The following is a 20,578-nucleotide window of genomic DNA, read 5'->3' as shown; positions in this document are numbered from 1 at the left end:
CAGTGGTGAGCTCCATTCATTCCGAAAGTGTTTATTAAGAAATCACTTAGGATGACCAGGAGTAATGACGGAGTGCACCATGTTCCAGGAACTATTCAAGCTCACTGCAGAGATGAACATGTTCCTTCCCCACCATCGCTTGCAGGGTAGGTACCCCATTTCACAGCTGGGAAATCTTTGGTTAAGTGATGGCACCAGGTAGGGCTCCAGAATCTGGGCTATGGAACGCTAGGTTTTCTTGATTCTCAGAACCCCACAGGGAACACAGTTATATGAACAAGGATCTCACCCAACAGGAATTCCAGGTCTGCAGGGAGAGCTCAGATGTCCCGCCTGATGCCTCTGAGTGGGAGTCCACAGAAACCACAAGGGGGATGCCTGCTACCTAGGAACACCCACCCTGCCACCACAGAGTCTGAGTGGCGTCACAGAGGACAAACAGGGGCAGGAAAGTTGGAGATGTCTTGCAGGACAAAGACAAGAAAAACAGGGTAAGAAATCTGGATTGCTCTTTCTTTCCCCTGAAAATGCATGAGCAGAGAAAAAAGGGAGTAAATTTACAACTTGGTCAAGTAATTGTCAAAGTCGCACACTGAACATCTAGATGGCACTTTGCCACAATGAGAAGTCACAGGGGAAGGATGGCTGAGTTCCCCAATCTCTCCAGGCAAATGCAGAGAAAATGCTACCATTTACTCCAAGCCTCTTGTCAGGAACAGCTGCTTCTGGGCCAGGCTTCTATTTTTGTCCTTTCCGATGCTGCCACCTGGCAGGTCAAATCACTTTTAGTGGCAAGAGCATATGCCAGTCATTCTCATACTTGATCTGAGCACAGAGTTTTGTGAAATCATCTCGTTGCCACTTCTCTCCTGCTGGGCACCTCCATGACCGTGTAACGTGGATACCCAGCATGCATACAAACCACAATAATGCAGGTAGAAGCACGAATTCAATGCTTTCTCACCCAAGATGCTATGTTTTAAGCTTTTCTTCACTTATTCATTCTAGGGACCAAAGCCCACAAATTACAGCTCTACCTGGTGCCATCACTTGACCAAAGATTTCCCAGCTGTGAAATGGGGTACCTACCCTGCAAGTGATGGTGGGGAAGGAACGTGTTCATCTCTGCAGTGAGCTTGAACAGTTCGTCATTACTCCTGGTCATCCTAAGTGATTTCTTATTAAACACCTTCGGAATGAATGGACGTGACAGAATCATCTGCGTTCCGTCAGGCTATATCAGTGCAACACTCTCCTGATATCAGTGCTCAAAAAACATTGTAAAAACACCCTTAAAATGAACTGACTCAGTCTGAAGAGTTACACATAACTCCTCGAGCACAACGTGAAACTGCTGACTCATCTGAGTAGGGGTTGGGGAATGTCTTCTCTCAGGGGCCAGGTAGGAGACAGGGATTGGGGAACGTCTTCCTCAGGGGCCAGGTAGGAGACAGGGGTTGGGGAACGTCTTCTCTCAGGGGCCAGGTAGGAGACAGGGGTTGGGGAACGTCTTCCCTCAGGGGCCAGGTAGGAGACAGGGGTTGGGGAACGTCTTCCCTCAGGGGCCAGGTAGGAGACAGGGGTTGGGGAACGTCTTCTCTCAGGGGCCAGATAGGAGACAGGGGTTGGGGAACGTCTTCTCTCAGGGGCCAGGTAGGAGACAGGGGTTGGGGAACGTCTTCTCTCAGGGGCCAGGTAGGAGACAGGGGTTGGGGAACGTCTTCCCTCAGGGGCCAGGTAGGAGACAGGGGTTGGGGAACGTCTTCTCTCAGGGGCCAGATAGGAGACAGGGGTTGGGGAACGTCTTCTCTCAGGGGCCAGGTAGGAGACAGGGGTTGGGGAACGTCTTCCCTCAGGGGCCAGGTAGGAGACAGGGGTTGGGGAACGTCTTCTCTCAGGGGCCAGATAGGAGACAGGGGTTGGGGAATGTCTTCTCTCAGGGGCCAGGTAGGAGACAGGGGTTGGGGAATGTTTTCCTCAGGGACCAGGTAGGCGATAGGCATTGGGGAACGTCTTCTCTCAGGGGCCAGGTAGGAGACGGGTTGGGGAACGTCTTCTCTCAGGGGCCAGGTAGGAGACAGGGGTTGGGGAACGTCTTCTCTCAGGGGCCAGGTAGGAGACAGGGGTTGGGGAACGTCTTCCCTCAGGGGCCAGGTAGGAGACAGGGGTTGGGGAACGTCTTCCCTCAGGGGCCAGGTAGGAGACAGGGGTTGGGGAACGTCTTCCCTCAGGGGCCAGGTAGGAGACAGGGGTTGGGGAACGTCTTCTCTCAGGGGTCATGTAGGAGATAGCTTGACGTTCGTGGTTTCTTCCCCAACACTCACTTCTGCTGTCACGTTGTGAGACCTCGAAGAATAAGCGTGGCTGTGTCTCAATAAAACTTTATTTACAAAACCAGCCATCAGGCTCCATTCGGCCCCAATGCCAAAACTAGCTGAGCCCTGCCCTGAGTTAACTGAATTTAGATTCTGTGTCCAGGTGAGTGCAGCAAGCAGGCAATTCCACAATAGTAAGTCCTTCAGTACTGAGGCAAAATGTCAGCGAGGCTTCTAGTAATGATGCATTTGTTCACTCCACTGGACACCTTCTTAATATCTCCTACAAGATGAAAAACTAAGCCACGGACTGTGGCAGAGAATGCCAAGTGAACCGTGTTCTGGTTCTGATCCGTTTCTGTAACATCATACTTTGGTTGAGCTAAGCCTCACCTAAGTGCCCCAGGAAACAGCTTGCCCCCTCTTGCCTTCTGGAAAGTTCCGTGTCTGGATGTCTGCTCTGCCAGGATTTTCCCCAACCCCCAAATCATTTTACACATCCTCAAAATCCTGGACAACACGCCCCTCCCATTTAATTAAGCCTCCCACGAGCCCCACTGCAGGTGATGTTTTACTACTGTCCATTTCCTTAGCAGTTTTCAAGTTCCTCGTTTATGGGATGTGTGACAATCAAATCTGTGCACATCTTATCATCCCAGCAGGACCATGAGTGCTTGAAAACAAACTCTAATTCAGTGTTTAATCAACTGAAATCCACATCATAATATTTTCCAAATTATAGGGTCCAATATATTTCTTGAGTGAATGAAATCATGGATTAATCCCTGAGGAGTATGGCTGGGGAAAAAAAAAAAAGACTATCCTATAGAAGTGATTTGAAATTCCTATTTCCAACCTCCTTTTTGTCCGTCAATGTTGCTAGGACTTTTCATTTCCCTTATCAACTGCATTCCGTAAGTCCCCTCCTCCAGAGCCTGACCAGCCTCAGAAGAGAACCTTACCTTCCATCTCATGCAGGAAAATGAGCTCATCACCACCAAGTACTTCAACTCCCTGCCTGTCCAGACCTCAGTTGATGCTCCCCTGCCACATCCTTCCCGCTCTCCTGCCACTTTTCCTCCACACAACCCCAGCCGCCCTCTCCACAGACCACATGAGACCACATGAGACCACATCGCTTCCATCTGCTCTGGCTCCAATGTGAGTAAATCAAGCACCCAGGATCCAACCACAAGCCTTACCCCCGATACGGCTTTTGCAACACGGGGCCCAAATTGCAGTATTCTTTGCTCACGTGGACAGCCCCAATCACTGCAAATGGCACTATGATGTTTGGAGTTCTTGCTAATCTTATCCTATCTATGTGGTCCTCACTGCTGGCTCAGATCACGTAATACACTATTTCCCTCACATTCTTACCCAAACACTGAGTGCCGTGAGTTCACATCTGATGCCAGCTCACATCTCCACGGTAAGACATTAGCCCTCAATGAAAATGGATGTGTTCTCCACAAGTCTTGATCTTCTCAGCAATTTGACGTCAGTTATGCCTTGAGTTAGCTCTCTCATTAAAGTTGACCCTGATCATCAAGTATGCTCCAATCTTTCCCATGACAAAGCCCTGCTTACAATGCCTTGCCTGCCTTTATGGACAAATTTTCCAAAAGAACCCGAGAAATTTCTCACCCACCCATCCATCCATCCATCCATCCATCCATCCATCCATCCATCCATCCAGGCTTTGCCTCTTGCGTCTCCACTGAAAATATACTTGTGAGTCTCTGGTGGCTACTGAACATAATTGGCCTTATGTCCTCATCTTCCTGGGCTCTTCAGCACAATTCATGTCTACTAACCTGCCTTTCCTCGAATCTTCTCTTCTCCTTGTCTTCTTCTGACTTCCCAAATAACTCTGGCAATATGGCCTTTACCGTATCATCACTGTCTATCTCACCTTTTAGGTAAGAGTTCCTCAGGATTTGTTCCTTGACCCTCTTCTCTTCTTACACCAAATGATCTTATGCACCTCTCTACGTGCCATGACTCTTATTTCATAAAGGGAATCTCTGTTTATACAACCACGTGAGCCAAAAACACAAGACACGTCTTCCTTTCCCTCAAACTCAGGATCCAATCAACAGCCAATGCCGATGGATTTATCGAGGCAGCGATGCCATTCCCAGCTATATCTCCTCAAACTATGCATCCTTCCAACCCAAGCTCGAGTATTTTTTTTCAGTTATATATTTGGTCAGAAATTATTTCTGAAAACATGTGAGGCACCGTTGTAGGCTCCGTGGATGCACATGTGAGTGAAATAACATATACGGCATCCCAGATCTCACGTGTGGAGGACGGTAATACCCTGCACGTACTGAGTGCTCCTGCAAACACTTGGCATGCACTGACTTTGTAATCCTCACTAAAGTTCCCCATGATATTCGTCTTACAACAATCATATTATTCTAATTCTAAGGATGACAGAACAGATACACAGTCATTCCTCCACGTATCCTTATTTCCGTGACTCTACCCTCTCCTCCTACTAGATTTGGGCGGCATTCTTCACATGTGATTTTACTACCCAAATGGCAATGATTATTTGAATGCATTTCTACTGGACATACTAACTTGGACGTGTGGCCTCATCGGCTACATCACCCGACAATCCTTGTGTTCTCTTTCAACTCTAGCTACGCCGAGCCGCTCTTGCGCTCACCGTAAACATCTCACTCCCGCCTAGAATGAATTCCTCACTGCTCCTCTCCTTGCCAACACGCGAAAACATCAGCCCACAAAAGGTCATCTCCCCGGGGGAGGCTCTCGGAAGTCCAGGCTGTGCTGAGTACCTGTAACCATCTTCCCGTGAGAGAGTTCCCTTAGCACCTCATTATTCTCTGTAGAGAATTATCTCCGTAGATCTCCATCTCATCAGTAGAATATGAGCTACACGAGGTCGGGAACCCTGCATCCATGGCCTTTATGCCCTAGCAGCTAGCCCCACACCTGGCACACTGCACAGAGTCGATAAACAAAATGCTTGCTGCTCCAATGTGACTGAACGAATGCACTGATAAATGAAGATAGCACATGGTCTTCTCACAAAGGTGAAAAGGCTGTGGATGCCTTCCGGCACACTAAACACCCATACAGCGAGACGCCCCAGCTTTTCCCACTCCCGGGTAGCTGGTGAAAACACCTGTCCAAATCTGAAGACAGAACCTGAACGTTATCTAACCACCTTCCAAGAAACTACCAGACCCGCTTGCTGTCTGTTTCCCAACAAAAGTTATCAATGGCTCTCTGAAAGATGCATTACTGCATGAGAGAAAGACAAGCCGAATTCAGGGACTGTAGGAAGCAACTTATAAGTGGTACGGACTCAAGCCAATTAGTTGCTTTTGGAATTTGCATGTAAGGAAAAGGAGTAATTCCAGAAGCTGCAGAAATTCTGAAAGCATTTCTCTGCACGTGGGGAAAGTCTACATTCTTGAGCAACTCAGGAAAATAGGATAACCCCACCCCCATGCTTCTGCAAACACCGTCTATAGAGTTAATTTATCCATTCCATTGACATTTATTACTTGCCTTTAGGCAGAGTAAAAGGGAGGTATGGGGAGAGCTTCCTTCAGGGTGACCTTGATTTCAGAGAGGAATGCAAATGAAACAGAGCTGGTCTAACTGTTCTCTTCCGAGAGCACAGGGAATTTTCTGCTATGAGAAAGAGACAGAAAACTCTCAACTCTGCTATAAGAAAATCTTAGGGAAGTTATTCTGGCCCCAGCTGAAGGAAGGTATTTTAGGGGAAAAGAGGAAGATCCTCAGGAATGGTCCTAGGAGCAGAAGGAAGAGAAATCTGGGAGCTGCTCACTATTCTTTCAGCAAGTATGTAGGGAGGACCTGCCACATGGTTACCGTAGGCAAGGAGACAGAAGGAATAACACACCGCAGATGTCTGCTTCCATGGGATTTACATGAAGAGAAGGCAGTCAGACCATGAGCACATAAATGAATACACACAGAACATACTGGATGCACAAGAAATTACAGTGAGGTGGTGTGTTAGAGATCTGGTGGCACAGATGAGAACTTTTGTTTCAATGGTCCAGAGAGATCTTACAGAGGCAACCCGCGAAGGAGGGAGCAAATGCACGCAAACATCAGGAGATGAGCTCTCCACCAGAAGGAGCTGCCAATGGAAAGTCCCGAAGGTGGAAATGAGATTAAAATGCAGAAAGACGGAAGGAAGATAAAGCAGTTCTAGGTCACACAGCCAAGGTGCAGACTTTACATTGTATTCTCAGTGCATGGGGATATAGCAGAGGGTTTTAGGAAAGGAAGAAAAGCCTTGTGAACACAGAGGAGGCAGAGATTGGAGTGATGTGTCTACATGCTAAGGAAGGCCAAGGATTGCCAGCAACCACCAGAAACTGGGAGAGGCAAGGAAGGATCCTCCAGGAGAGGCTTCAGAAGGAGCACTGTCTTGATGACCCCTTGATTTCAGATGTCTGCTTTCTGGAAGTGAGAGAGAGAATCACGTCGTGTTGTTTGTAAGCCATCTGTTCCGTGGCAGCTGGAGGAAAACTCAACGCAATACACTGAGTGCATGTTTACTGAAGCTCATCCGGCTGCCTGGGTGGAGAATGGATTGCAGACAACGAATCGAAAGACCACCTGGAAACCCACTGGGGAGATGAGCTGGAGGTGATACTGGCCTGGAGGAGGAGATCATTCTTGGACATGAGAGAAGTACATCCATGTCAGGTGTCCTTAGAAGATCAAGTGTATAGGACTCACTGTTGGAATGTGAGGGACAGGGCAGATCAAAGAAAGAGGCTGCAGGGACTCAATGAAACCAGCTTTAGGTGTTGAGTCACTGAGCGAAGACCAGTGCCAATCAGTGCAAATCAGTGAGACATGTGGTCTTGGGGATCTCTCAGATCTCTAGTATGGATCTGTTCGTGGGGATGTGCCCAATGAACATCCATGCCCTGCATCACGCGGGGAGCTGGATAGAACAGTCTGGGGTTCACAGTAAGTAAGGGTTACCAGCTCTCAAATGCCACCTGAGGGCACGGGCTTAGATGACACCACATTTGGTGAGTGTGTAGGTAAAGAAATGAGGGGATTCAGGACACAGCCCCAGAGGTTCCCAACTTTGAGAGGCAGGTCAAAGGAGGATTATAAGCCAGCACTGAAGGGTGAGAGGAAGCTTCCATGAGCTGGCTTGCACCATCTCTACGAGACTGATCCAAAGGCTCTAAACATTGATGTGGACATCAAAGGAGGCTGGCTGAGGCCGACTGATCCTTTCTTAAGAGAGCAACAACTTTGGGGACTATTTCTTGAGCTCCAATTAAGCTGCCCTAACCCAGGTGAGGGTGTAGAATGAAGAGAGCCTTTTGAAGATCCCTCCATCTGTCTGATGTAAACAGACCCAACACCTGCCCAAGACGCAGTTACACACACTGAGAGCCACGGTCTGTGCTCCCTACACACAGTCCAGGACTGCAAGGAGACTGTAAATCCTGTTACTTTAAACCAGTGATTCCTATTCCCCAGTCCCAAATTAGCGGTGTGGACATTTTTCAATATTCTACCAATCCCGTTGGCATTTTTACATTTAACAATTGTTAAGAGGTCATAGGCTAGTCTAAACGTTATGGCATTTTGAGGTTCACTTATGTATCTTGCTGTTTAAGTAAGCTCTACGCACAACGTCAGGCTCAAATTCACAACCCCAAATCAAGAGTCACATGCTCTGGGGTTCCTGGGTGGGTCGGTCGGTTGAGTGTCCAACGCCTGATTTCGGCGCAGGTCATGATCTCAGCGTTCGTGAGATTGAGCCCTGCAGCGGGCTCTGCGCTGACAACTCAGAGCCTGCTTGGGATTCTGTGTCTCCTTCTCTCTCTGCCCCTCCCTTGCTCACTCTCTCAAAATAAATAAATAAGCTTAAAAAAGAAAAGGGTCGCATGCTCTACTGACTAAGCCAGCCAGGCACCCCTACTTAATCTTGCCCGTTTTTTTCAGTATATATTAACGTGTTCGTTTTTATTTATTTTGAGAGAGAGATAGGGAAGAAGTGGGCGAGGCACAGAGAAAGAGAGGGAGAGAGAGAATCCCAAGCAGGCTCTGTGCTGCCAGCACAGAACCCGATGCGGGGCTCGATCTCATGAAACCGTGAGACCGTGACCTGAGCCGAAACCGGAGTCAGACTGACGTAGATGACCCATCTGTCAGTCTAAACAGGAGAATCATGCTGCAAACATCATCTTTAAAAGAAAGAGAGAAGATTAATGGTGTCACTATTCCCTCACCCCCATAATATTACATTTTTTTCATGCTGACAACAGCAGGGATCTTATGTCCCTAGGATTACGAGGAATAACCTGTTGAATTCTGGAGAAGGATGGTTTAACTGTAGCCATCCTATTAAATTAACCCACAGATTTCATTAGGGAAGCAGATTAGAGTGGTAACACGGCAGAGTCACCGGGCTCATATACTAACGATCTTTCCGAGGGGTTGTGATTGAGAGTAAAAACCATTAGTGTTCAGAAAAAGACGCTCTCTTGATCAGGGAGTTTAAGCCAGCGTGATTCCTCTGCGAGCGAGTCTGTTGGAATTTGCAGCTTTAGGAAACCAGATGTTTTGACATTTAGAAGTCTTTGGTCATTTCCCACAGCTCGAAGGAAACCACATCTTTCTTTTAGGGCATCGCCTTTTATCAATGTTTCACTGGGAGCCCGATTTCAACTAAATCTGACAAAGGGATAATGCTCTGCAACAGAGTAGTGGCTGGGATACTGATAGAGCATAATACGCTGGTGATATTTCCAGCATTCAAGCAAAACAGGACAACATGGATAACGCATCTGCTAGGTTTGCTCTTAGAAACGAAAATCAGGAGGGAGCTAGCGACACGCTGTGAGGACTGTATGATAACCTCGCTTTGTGACCGTCATTCAGGACCCTTGACGCTCTCATCCTGACCCACACCACTTGTATCTTCAAAGAGCCAACTATCAAAGCTACAAGCCAATACCACCACCCCCTCCGGCTCATAACCCATCGTGGGATCCATCATCTGCTCTATGCTCCCTGAACGGAGTCTCCACTCTCCGTAGCTTTCTTAAATCACATATTCCTTTGTAGCCACTTCTATGACTGCATTACTGTAAGACTGTACCTATTACTTCTATCAGTCCATGTCTCATCCCCAGCTGCTAACCCACTTTGGGACCTCACAGACCTTCTGCGGGAGAACGAATGGACGGGTTAACGTGTGCATGGAACACGGTCTGTAACTCCATCTTTAGAGACGCTGGCATCTGTAAAATAAACTAAAAACCGCTCTCTCCACACAGGCCACAACGTCGTGGAAACACGGCAGACATACCTCATCTTAATATATTGGAACACAGGTTTTGACTGCTGCCTACGCTGAAATAAGACGATAAACAGAGGAAGCTGGCCGAAAAGAGTGGCTGCCTGGGGAGTGTTCATCCTCTGTCCATGAAACACTTGGGTTCGCTCACCTGACCTGCATCAAATGTCACGCGTATGCTCTGCCCTGGCGTGGTGACAAAGGCAAGCCAAGGAAGGGGAATGAACACCCCTTGCAGGTTATACAGACCAGCACGGAACAGGAATGCTTTCCACCCTGCATTCCAGGGAACCAAACGCGTAAGAAGGGTCCCTGCCCCGAGGTTCTCGGAATTTCAGACGCCTGTAGGCCGTGCACAAAAAGATGTAAAACCAAGCACAAGGTACGCTGCCTTTGGGACAGACAGCGTGTTACCCTCTGTCCAGCGCCCTGCCTTGGTGCAGGTGCACTGTGATGTGTATGATGCCACTCGTACGTGTCGCCAGACAAGCCGTGTGCTGCTGCTTAGGCCCAGCGCTAACGTGGGTGACCGCTAAAGTGGGTGAGCCATAAGCACAATGAGAGAGCGGGCATAGCGGGTGGCTAACACCTTCCCAGCCATGCCTCCCCTGGCAACCATTGTTGACTTCAAAGATGCAAGAACAGGTCATTAGACAAAGAACACAGGTGGCCTCCAGAGGCTTGAAAAGACAAGGAAAGGAATGCTTCCCCAGAGCATGCACGAGGACACGGCCCGGCTGTCACCTTGGTTTTAGAGTAGTGAGACCCACTTCAGGTTCCTGACCTCCAGAACAAGAACTTAATAAACTGTGCTGTTCTGGGGCACCTGGGTGGCTCAGTCGGTTAAGTATCTGACTCTTGATTTCAGCTCAGGTCATGATCTTACAGTTCAAGCCCTGTGTTGTGACAGTGCAGAGCCTGCTGGGAGTCTCTCGCTCTCTCTGCCCCTACCCTGCTCTCTCTCTCTCCATAAATCAATAAATATAAAAAAAAAACACTGCTGTTTTAAGCCACAAGTCTCTGTTATTTTGTTTTGGCAGCAACAGGTAATTGATACATGCTTTGTTGTTTTAACCAGCTATCCAGTATGAGGCTGCATTTGTGTGAAGACGACATCAGGTCTTGACCCAGAATGCGTGCTTTTCACCCCCACGGAGACCACACAGAAATGCGACATGGCCACGTCGCTGTTCAATGCCAGTGACACAGCGATGTCCCGCATATTGGAAAATGGCAGAGGAACAGCATCAGAGCTCAGAGATCAAGGAAAACTCAACCAGTGCATGAGCAGGGAGGGTACAGCTTCTCCACATCAGCACTTCCCACCTTCACAGAGTCCTCACCTTTATAGATTCCGTTACTTCCTCCGTGAACTTCTCCTTTAGGGGTCACCTCTTCCACGTGTGCTCCTTGGTCCGAACTGAAGTAGATGAGGGTGTTATTAGCCAGTTTCAGCTCATCTAGGACCTTCAAGATCTGCCCTGAAGGGGAGAGATAGCCAACGTTAACACAGTTCAGTCTCTACAAAAGGAAAGGAGATTACTTGCTCTCACCGACTTCTCTTAAGATGGGAAGGAAATGTTCTCGGACATCACAGCTTTCCCACGCCGATCCCAACCGGGGATGCAACGTAATCAGAAAGTCTAACTGTGGCAGGGTTCTTGGAAGCTACAGTCATTGAACCAAGTATCATCCAAAAGCATCATCTGAAACTCTAGGCATCGTGGACGGATTCTGCAGACTGATACCTGAGAAAGTATTCTGGAAGAATCAGGACCACAGAGCATGAGCCACTTAGAGGAATGTGGCATGGTCCTGAGTAGAAGAAGTCTACCAGTTCCCCTAATTCAATGCAAAACCCCAAACCGTCAATGTTCTTCTTACATGAACAAACATGCCTACAAATATTTTATGATGAATGTCTTCTTCTAATACTTACAGTACATACAGATATAAAACTATCTGTATTTTATTTAGACCACACAGAACCTTAATGACTAAATGGTGTAGGTTCCATTTTGCAGATGGGAGCAAGTGGGGCCTCGTCATGGTCACAGAGTTAGGAAGTTGAGCAGCCAGAAAGTAAGCGTGAAATCTGATTCCAAAGGGCAGAGTCTCAAACCTTACATAGCTACACGGATGGACTCCATGGGAACCACAGAGGAGCGAAAAAGACATCAAGGGAAAAGAACAGAGACGCCAACTGAAATACTCATGGACGAGAGGGTATGACAGCCACTTGTTTTCTTTCATGCAGGAAGTAGGGAAGGCAGGATGGGGTACAGATTAAACGAGATGCAGCACGAGTTCATGGTTGTTACAGGTGCATCAGGGGCACGTGAAAGTTCACTTCACTTTTCTGTCTGCTTCTATTTATGCCTAAATTTTCCATAAGAAAAAAAAAGGAGCTGGCTGAAGGCAGAAGGGGCTAAAGTATGGGCTGCCTGTTGAGGAAGCTGTTGCCAGCTCTCAAGTCAGAAGAACATGACGGTGAAAGTAAGGAATACACTTTGTGATCTCCACAGAGACCCATATATGCTATGCTACCAGTTAAATTTAGTAAGTTGATGCGTGCACTTATATTCTGATTGAGGTACTAGGGTGTGACCCCACTTTTGATGTTTGACTGCTAAGAGCTCTTAAAGCCTCACTGCTACTCATTCTACATGTGCCCAGCCAGCTAACAAGAGAGCCAGGGTGCTGCGCCCTGCCGTACTCATGGGGGAACCAGGCTACGCCAGCCCCCGCCTGCACACTGAAGCCAATCCCTGCCTCCTCCCCCATCGCTCTCAAGCTATTTTCGGACCAGCTCGGGACCTACCTTGCTTGCCGCAGAAACCCTCATTATGTGAGTAATAAACCTTTTCAGAATTTTACAAGGACACCAAGTGTCCCCTGCAGCTATAATAGCTGGGTAAGGGCACATTGTACCCAGCACGTAGGTCAAGCCCCAGTGGGGACGGGCCCCCCACTTTGGGGCCGCACCTCCACCCATGTGGTTCAGAAAGGGTTGGGAAGGATCACACCGTCAACTCTCCGTGGAGGTGCACAGATGATTTCCGAGCCAAAAGCAAAACCCAAGTCATTTGTTACATGTGTCTCCCATTTGATTGTAAATGCTACGGGCTACAGTATGTTCAATCTTTCTCAAATTTTTTAACTCATATCATAAACATTCTAAGAAGCCACACCGTATACATAAATGTCATACTCAGAACCAAGGAGTCAGATCCACAAGGGCCATTTCAGATCTGTCTCCCATGATACATCATTATCAGGCAGACACGGGTTGTGGTGTTATCGGGTACAGCAAGGCAAATCACTTGTGTGCATGGGGAGGTTTGGCTCCAACTCTAATTTAAGCTACATGTATCATAATTAACTTAATGAGTTGAAACAGGGAGAAGGAATAAGACAATATAACCTCCACTATGTTTTCAAGGGAAAATGCCCCTTTTGGCTCCTATGAAATTGTCACAGATTTCTTTTAAATCTGTTTTTATTTATTTTGAGCAAGAGATGGGAGAGGGAGAGGGAGAGGGAGAGGGAGAGGGAGAGGGAGAGGGAGAGGGAGAGGGAGAGGGAGAGGGAGAGAATCCCAAGCAGGGTCCATGCTGTCAGCACAGAGCCCAACACGGGGCTCAAACTCACTAACTGTGAGATCATGACCTGAGCCGAAATCAAGAATAGGATGCTTAATCAACTGAGCCACCCAGTTGCCCCTCATATGACAATTTGTAACTAAAAACAGACTAAGCAGTTAGCAGAGGATTGAAGGGTTTACTTCCTTGAGTTATAATTAGCATTTTGCAAAAGGGTAGGCAATCATATATCTACCTTCCAAATAAGATTAACCCTTCACAGATTGAGAAGAAACTTAGCATCGTTTCTTTAAAATGTGGTGTCTATGATAGGTTCTACACACACAAAACCTGCACATAAACATTTATAGCAGTTTTGTTTATAATTGCGCAAACCTTGGAAATGACCAAGATGTCCTCTAGCAAGTGAATGGATCCAGTATAGTGCCTCCAGCCAATGGTCTATCGTCCATGCGGAAAAGAAATGAGCTATCTAGTCATGAAAAGACATGGATGAATTTAAAATGCATATTTCCAAGTGAAAGATCCCAATCTCAAAAGGTACATAATATAGGACTCCAACTACATGATGTTCTGGAAAAGCCAAAGCTGTGGAGACAGCAAACAGATCAGTAGTTGCCATAGCTTGAGCAGGGTGGGGACAAAGAGTCAGCACAGAGGATTTTTAGGGCAGTGAAAGTATCGTGTCCGATACTGTAATGGTGGGTATGTGTCATCACACGTCAGTCCAGATCCACAGAATGTAGGATTCAAACAGTGAACCCTAATGAAAACTATCACTTCTAGTCGATAACAATGCTTCAACGTTGGCTCGTCAAGTACAACAAATGTACTACACGAATTCAAGATATTCTTAGGTACACAATGTGCACAAGAAAGGGAACATATGAAAACTGTACCTTCTACTCAATTTTTCTGTAGACCTAATTTTTCTGTAAAAGTGATCAAAAACAGTCTACTTTTTTTTTGAGAGAGAGAGAGAGCATGGGACCAGGAGGGGTACAGAGGGAGAGGGAGAGAGAGAGTCCCAAGCAGGCTCTACACTGGGCTCAGAGCAGAGCCCAGCGCAGGGCTTGAACTCATGACTGTGAGATCATGACCTGAGCCAAAGTCAAGAATCAGATGTGTAACCGACTGAGCCACCCAGGTGACCCTTCCCACTACTTTTTTAAAAAGTGCCTTTCAGATGCAGTGTTGAGTCGGAGACTTCTTCATCCAGACATCCGACACGTGTTACAAAGCACCTACTGAACACGGGCTGTGTGTTAACTGCACAGTATCCAAGCCCTTGGAGCCTCTTGGGGACCCCATTCTCTGCTCAAGCCAGCTAAAGCTCCTGTTTCCCCTGTAGGCTCTTTTCATCTCCAGATGAGCCTACAGGTGCACTTAGCAGACAGACTCTGTCTTACTCCAAATCCCAGTATTCCTAATGACTGTGATCAGATATTTCCCTTGTCTCCATCCATTCTTCTTAATTCATTGCCTAGACTGATGACTTCATCTTTTTCATCAAAAGTTCCCTATACAGCTGGGCTGGGATTAACACAAGGCATCTAGCTGAGGCCATCGGGCATGTACAAACAGCGGAATATTTGCCTGTATCTGTGCAGAAATGGTCAGATTTCTGATTTCCTTTTAGTTCTTTCTTTCCCAAATGACACACTCTGGATCCCACACAATTTAGGTCTTACGCCAGAATCTCATTTGTAAAGCCTGAAGCCCGTTAACTGTTTAAGTTTTCATAAGATTGATCCTATAAAGCTCTAACATATTTCTCTCCTAAAAATTCTGAACGGAAATCTCCCGTGAGAACAAATGCCTGCGTATTATTCTTGCTTTCAGACAGTACACTACGAGTCAGAGGTTCACAAATATTATTTTTCAGTAAGGTTCTCAAGGTATAATGATACCAATTTATATGGGATGATAGTTTTGAATTACCGATGGTGGGCTGAAGGATAGCTTATAAGTGAAATGTGTTATTTCCAAAGCTTTCTCACATTGTTGCCTGAATGAAACAAATACAGAAAATAAGTCACTTCAAGATCACTTTTTTATTTAACTGGGGTCAAACAAGAGCGAGCTTATCAAAAAATGAGCACTTCAGATAGGACTTTTGTAAACCAAAAGGACAACACACGGAAACGTCAAAGTCTGGCTCCTTCCTTCTTCTCCAGGTATGAACACGGCTTGCAGAGGAAGCCTAAATTCTAGAGAGTTCCTTCATTCCATTTATTCACTCTACAAATGAGTGTGAAGACACTATTGAAAATCAGGCAGTGATATGCCACTCAGGAGACAGAAGGCTTACCAACGCATGGGCCACATTCTAGATGGTACATGAGAGAGAAGCTATCACGTAAAACTAAGGGTTCAGGGTCTGCCTTCTGGCTCCTGAGAGCGGCAGACTCACTTTGAATCCTGGGTTCCCAGCTTGCTCTGTGGGGTTCTTTGCCTCTACGTCAGAGATGAAAACGTAAAATAGGAAAGTGCTGCCGGGATGCACAAACGAGGAGAATTTCATACACGACAGCCCACAACTGGTCACACTACGATTGCTCAATGCACCTTAGCTCTTGCAACAACATGAAGAAAATTTCCACGTACTCAACATGACTCTAGGGAACACCAGAAAAATCCCCCTACAACTATTTTAGTAAGTCTTCTGATTAACAGGTTAAGGGTGGGACTCAAATAATCCTGCTGAAGTCACAACCATGCAGTCCCTCAATGTGGCACCTCTTGGTGGCTGGGAGTCTGTGTCAGGCATGTGCAATGCTTGGCACTCACTGTTCTAGCTTTAACCTACGTCCTTAGGCTCTCCTGAGCCTGAATCTGTTATTGAGTGGCACACAGAAATCTAGCTGTCACCGGCCCTAGAAAGGCAATTCTTTGTTAGCTTATGTAGGATGAGAAGCAGACCCAACACCCCATGCATCATGTCATATCTGTCAATGCGCAAATAGATATACTGTCTCCAGCTGGAAGCGAGGTCCACTTAACGCAGGTAAACTTGACCTACAGCATATCGCACATCAGCGTTGTTCGAATTTTAGTGGCCTTATTTATCACCTCGGGAACCATGCTAAAACCAAGATTCTGATTCAGTACATCTCCCGGGACGTCTGTGAACCTCAACGGTGCCCATCTGAAGACTGTACTTTTAGACGGTTTTACACGCGACTAAATGTGTCGTATTCCCTGACATATAATAAAAGGAAATGGTTGGCATTTTCCAGATTTCCAAAACAACAATGATAATGAGATGTGGGTACAGTTTCAACACCTAATTTTTACACATGGAAAAGAAACATAATAATGCAGAATTAGGATTGTTAGGGCAGTTAAGAAATGGAAGAGCCTACAGTTTTCAATGTTGCTTTTCTACAGATGACCCTTTGTTCACTTTGCTGGCGCTTCTTGCTTTAGTGAGTTCCTGTCTGAGTTCCTATTGTTTCCGGGAAACGCATCCTTATTTTGTGCTGTACCTGGTTGTTAGGATAATGTTGTGATTTCCTCCATTAAACCCGTCTCTGCCCTCATCACACTTGTAATGTGTGATTTATCCCCTGCACCTGCTCTCACCATCTGGGGTGTTTTCGCTGCTCGACTCAGCTATCTTCTTGGGTTAACAATAACGTGTGTGTGTGTGTGTGTGTCTGTGTGTGTGTGTGTGTGTGTGTGTATTCCAGGGCATTGCACTTGCTGGAAATAATCGGAATGGTGTCCGTGTCTGTTCAAGGGAATCACACACGTGTGTGGGAGGAAACCCAAAGCTGGCATACCTGTGGGTCACAGGAAGCCATCCCAAGCCAGTGCCTGTGGTCACTGCTTCCCTAGGGTCATACACATCACAGGGGGGTGGCGGAGCTGAGCAGCAGGTGATGAGGCTGGCAGGGAACAGTTTTGAGAGGGTTGTGCTCAGCGAACATATGGTCTTCCACCCTTCATCCATTCTACTGCCTGGACTTTACTGTCTGGCAGAAAATGAGGTTCAGGAATTCTGGTGCCACTCTGTGGTCTTCTGAGTGGCCACTGGCTGAACCTGACCTGGGGGTAACCCAGGCTTTGTCATGGAGTCCGAGGTTGCCCATATCCCCCGGGGCCATTCCTTGGATCAAAGCCAACAGAAAGCTCCAGAAACATACCAGCCAGGATTTGTCCGGCAACACCTCATGGGAAGCCAACCGTGAAAGAGCTGTGTGACCTGGGCTGTGAGCAGAGAACGTCCAGAGGCAAACGGACAACGTTCAACAAAACGAAACCTTTCAGAATTCTTACTTGTGATGCTCAACCACATCACCCATACTCAACTTTTATTTTAGGACTAGGTTATTTTTTTTCACGGGGTTTTATCATCCATGAAACTGAAGGTACAAAATTGAACACTGTACGTCCTTTCACGGACACCCTGCACCTACAGCACAGATTCCAGCCCTCCTGGGCACGTTGACTAACACCCCACCAAGCTCCTCTCTTGGCTTTTGCTTCTAATCCACATGACCTTCAGTTTGCTTGTGTGCGGGTCCCCTGTAGCATCTTCCTAACTACAGGGTGAAGCGTTGGCTTTACGGAGAGATTGCAAGCTCTTAGGGACAGGTTGGCTGTTCCCCCGAGATCTGTACTACCAGGCTCTGGGCTGTCAGGCTCTTCTGCAGACTGTGAGGTCCAGACAGGACCATCTCAAAGGAAACAGTCATCACGACATTAGAAAAACACACAAGATGCAGTGAATTCATGTTGACTTTTTCATCATGGACTCTTTTCTCATCCATGAACTACTTCTAAGAGCTTGAGATCTCCCCATAAAGCTGGAGCTTTACCCTGGAGTTAGCCAGCCACCATGGGGGACCCGCCCACAGCCAAACAGAAACACACATCGATTAGGAGGTATCATATGCACAGTCCAAGCACAGATGTTTTATACATCTGGGAAATAATAAGTCTTAATAATAATAAGAGCAGGTAGTATTTGTTGAGAACTTGATGCATGGAAGGCACCATGCGCCGTGCTCTAAATACATGACTTCACTTAATCTGGTTCATTAATTCAACCAATTCAAGCAGATGAAAGAAATTTTTGCAGGGGGAGCGTTGCATGTGATTTTCTGACCAGCCTCAATTGGGCCCTGACTTAAAAGGAACAGGTATTCCCCGGCTCCTGAGCAGCTTGGTCGGTTAAGCATCTGACTCATAATTTCACCTCAGGTCATGATCTCATGGTTCGTGGGTTCAAGCCCCACACTGGGCTTCATGCTTGCAGTGTTGACCGTGCTTGGGATTCTCTGTCACCCTCTCTCTTTGCCCCTACCCTGCTCTCTCTCTCAGAATAAGTAAACTTTAAACAAATTAAAGAAAAAAAGCAACAAGTATTCATATCTATTCCTGACCCCTAATTCTGACCTCACCTTTCAAATACACACATTGGTATTCAGTGGAAACTTATCTGAGCACTGCTTTAACCCTATATCCTGGGTCCCAACACATGTTTTGTTTCCGTGCCTTGAAATATTTAAGTAGAAAATTCAACGCATTCCATGGTTAACTGAAGGGGGAGGAAACACTCCCGAGAACACTCCTCTAGTACCCACATCCATATTCTACCGTTTTCCGTGTCTGAAGTTTAACTTGGGACACAGACATGTTTACAGTATACAAGGCAAACTTGAGAAGACATGCCTTGGTGGAATCTTCGAACACAGTAGCCAAAAGCACCTGGGTGGCTCAAACCACATGGGCTTGTCTTGTAGACAGTGTGCAGCCAGCGCGGGACAGACCGGTCTACGGTCTGAGTTTAATTCGCCAGGACAGACACCCCCTTGTGCTCTGCTGGGCGTGTGGTCGCTGGGCAGTCCCACACAAGCTGCTTCACCTCTCGGAACCTCCCTGTCCCACCTGTAAACTACAGATGACAAAAATACCTGCTAGTGCAGCCTCAGGGAGTAAAGGAATTCATGCACACAAAATATTTCAGTAAGTTACCGGATAATCACCACACTGTTTTACAGGCTAGCTGCTGCCCAATAAACGTTTCCCATTCTTGCACTGGTGGCTGCTGCCATTATGTGCATTATTGAAACGTGACCATGTGTTTTATTCATCCTGTTGGAATTCATCGGGACTTGATTTCCTCAATTACTTACAGTGTCATCTTAGTGACGGGAATGATTTATAAGCCGGTGTTAAAATTGGTTCATTTTAATTTGAGATGTAAATTCGAGGTAAAAATCATATCCGTCCAAGCCCATGAACGTGAAATTAAGCGTTGGGCTTTGCAAACATGGTAACGTGGCTACGAGTTTATAAAGCCCAGAGGTTCATGATTTACAAACTAAATTAATTTGGAGAGCCAGGGTTGATATTGAACACAGTGCACCTCCAACTACACATTGCAGTGAAATGTTTGTTTGGACCACCAGACGCGCCTCGGTCCTGCCCCGGTGCCTTCCCTCCATGCTTGTGCATCTGTGCTCTGCAGAAAATGCACTACTTTGTCACATGTGCAGTTTTTCTGGAAACTCACAAAGAAACCAAACAGAAAGGGAAACACACACGATGTCTATGTTTCCTTTATTCTCGCTGCTCTGTCGTTGGATTTTCCGATACTGTGATTTACGTTAAGCTTTCCAAACGTGCATGCCTGCAGCATACATATAAAATCAAGAAGAGGTAGATGGAGGAAAAAAATGCTTTGTTGAAGATACGGATTAATCTGTACGAACAAAGCATTTAAAGTGAATGCAGTTGAGGGGCGCCCAGGGGGCTCAGTCTGTTAAGCATCCAACTCTTGATTTCAGCTCAGGTCATGATCTCACAGTTCGTGAGTTGGAGCTCCACATGCACGGAGAGTGTGGACCCTGCTTGGGATTCATTCATTCATTCATTCATTCTCTCTCTCTCTCTCTCTCTCAAAATAAAGAAAAGTAAACTTTAAATAAATAAATAACAATAAACAATTAAACATACGAATGCAGTTGAGAGCAGAGCCCAGGGCTGACCACAGCAAGTATGCAGTGTGCCCAACTGGTGGGCAAAGGGGTCAGACGGAGTCATGGAGGAACAGACAGAAATCACTCCGTTAGGGCCACCTGCACGGGACAGGGGAAGAATGCTTGTATCCTCACGTGCCCGGCGGCCATAACTTGCCTGTGTCTCACCACGCGTGACTCCTCATACTGGCTCTCTGTTAGCAATTCCATTCCTTTACTCCTTAAAAAGCACTGAGCGGGGCGCCTGGGTGGCGCAGTCGGTTAAGCGTCCGACTTCAGCTCAGGTCACGATCTCGCGGTCCGTGAGTTCGAGCCCCGCGTCGG

At 46.9% G+C, this 20,578-nt stretch overlaps 1 protein-coding gene across 3 annotated transcripts in view; it reads right to left on the bottom strand.

The window, feature by feature from the left end:
- The window catches only part of STS (steroid sulfatase), a 161,788-nt gene that overhangs the window by 29,344 nt on the left and 111,866 nt on the right, over window positions 1-20,578 (bottom strand). For all 3 annotated transcript variants that reach the window (XM_043571467.1, XM_043571466.1, XM_043571468.1), the window contains exon 8: window positions 11,007-11,144. In XM_043571467.1, coding sequence (XP_043427402.1) covers window positions 11,007-11,144 — 138 coding nt within the window. The remainder of the gene's footprint in view (window positions 1-11,006; window positions 11,145-20,578) is intronic.

This window comes from Prionailurus bengalensis, chromosome X, assembly GCF_016509475.1.
Source record: "Prionailurus bengalensis isolate Pbe53 chromosome X, Fcat_Pben_1.1_paternal_pri, whole genome shotgun sequence".
Lineage (NCBI taxonomy): Eukaryota > Metazoa > Chordata > Mammalia > Carnivora > Felidae > Prionailurus > Prionailurus bengalensis.
The sequence above is the reverse complement of the archived record's forward strand: the minus strand, read 5'-3'. Positions and strand labels throughout refer to the sequence as shown.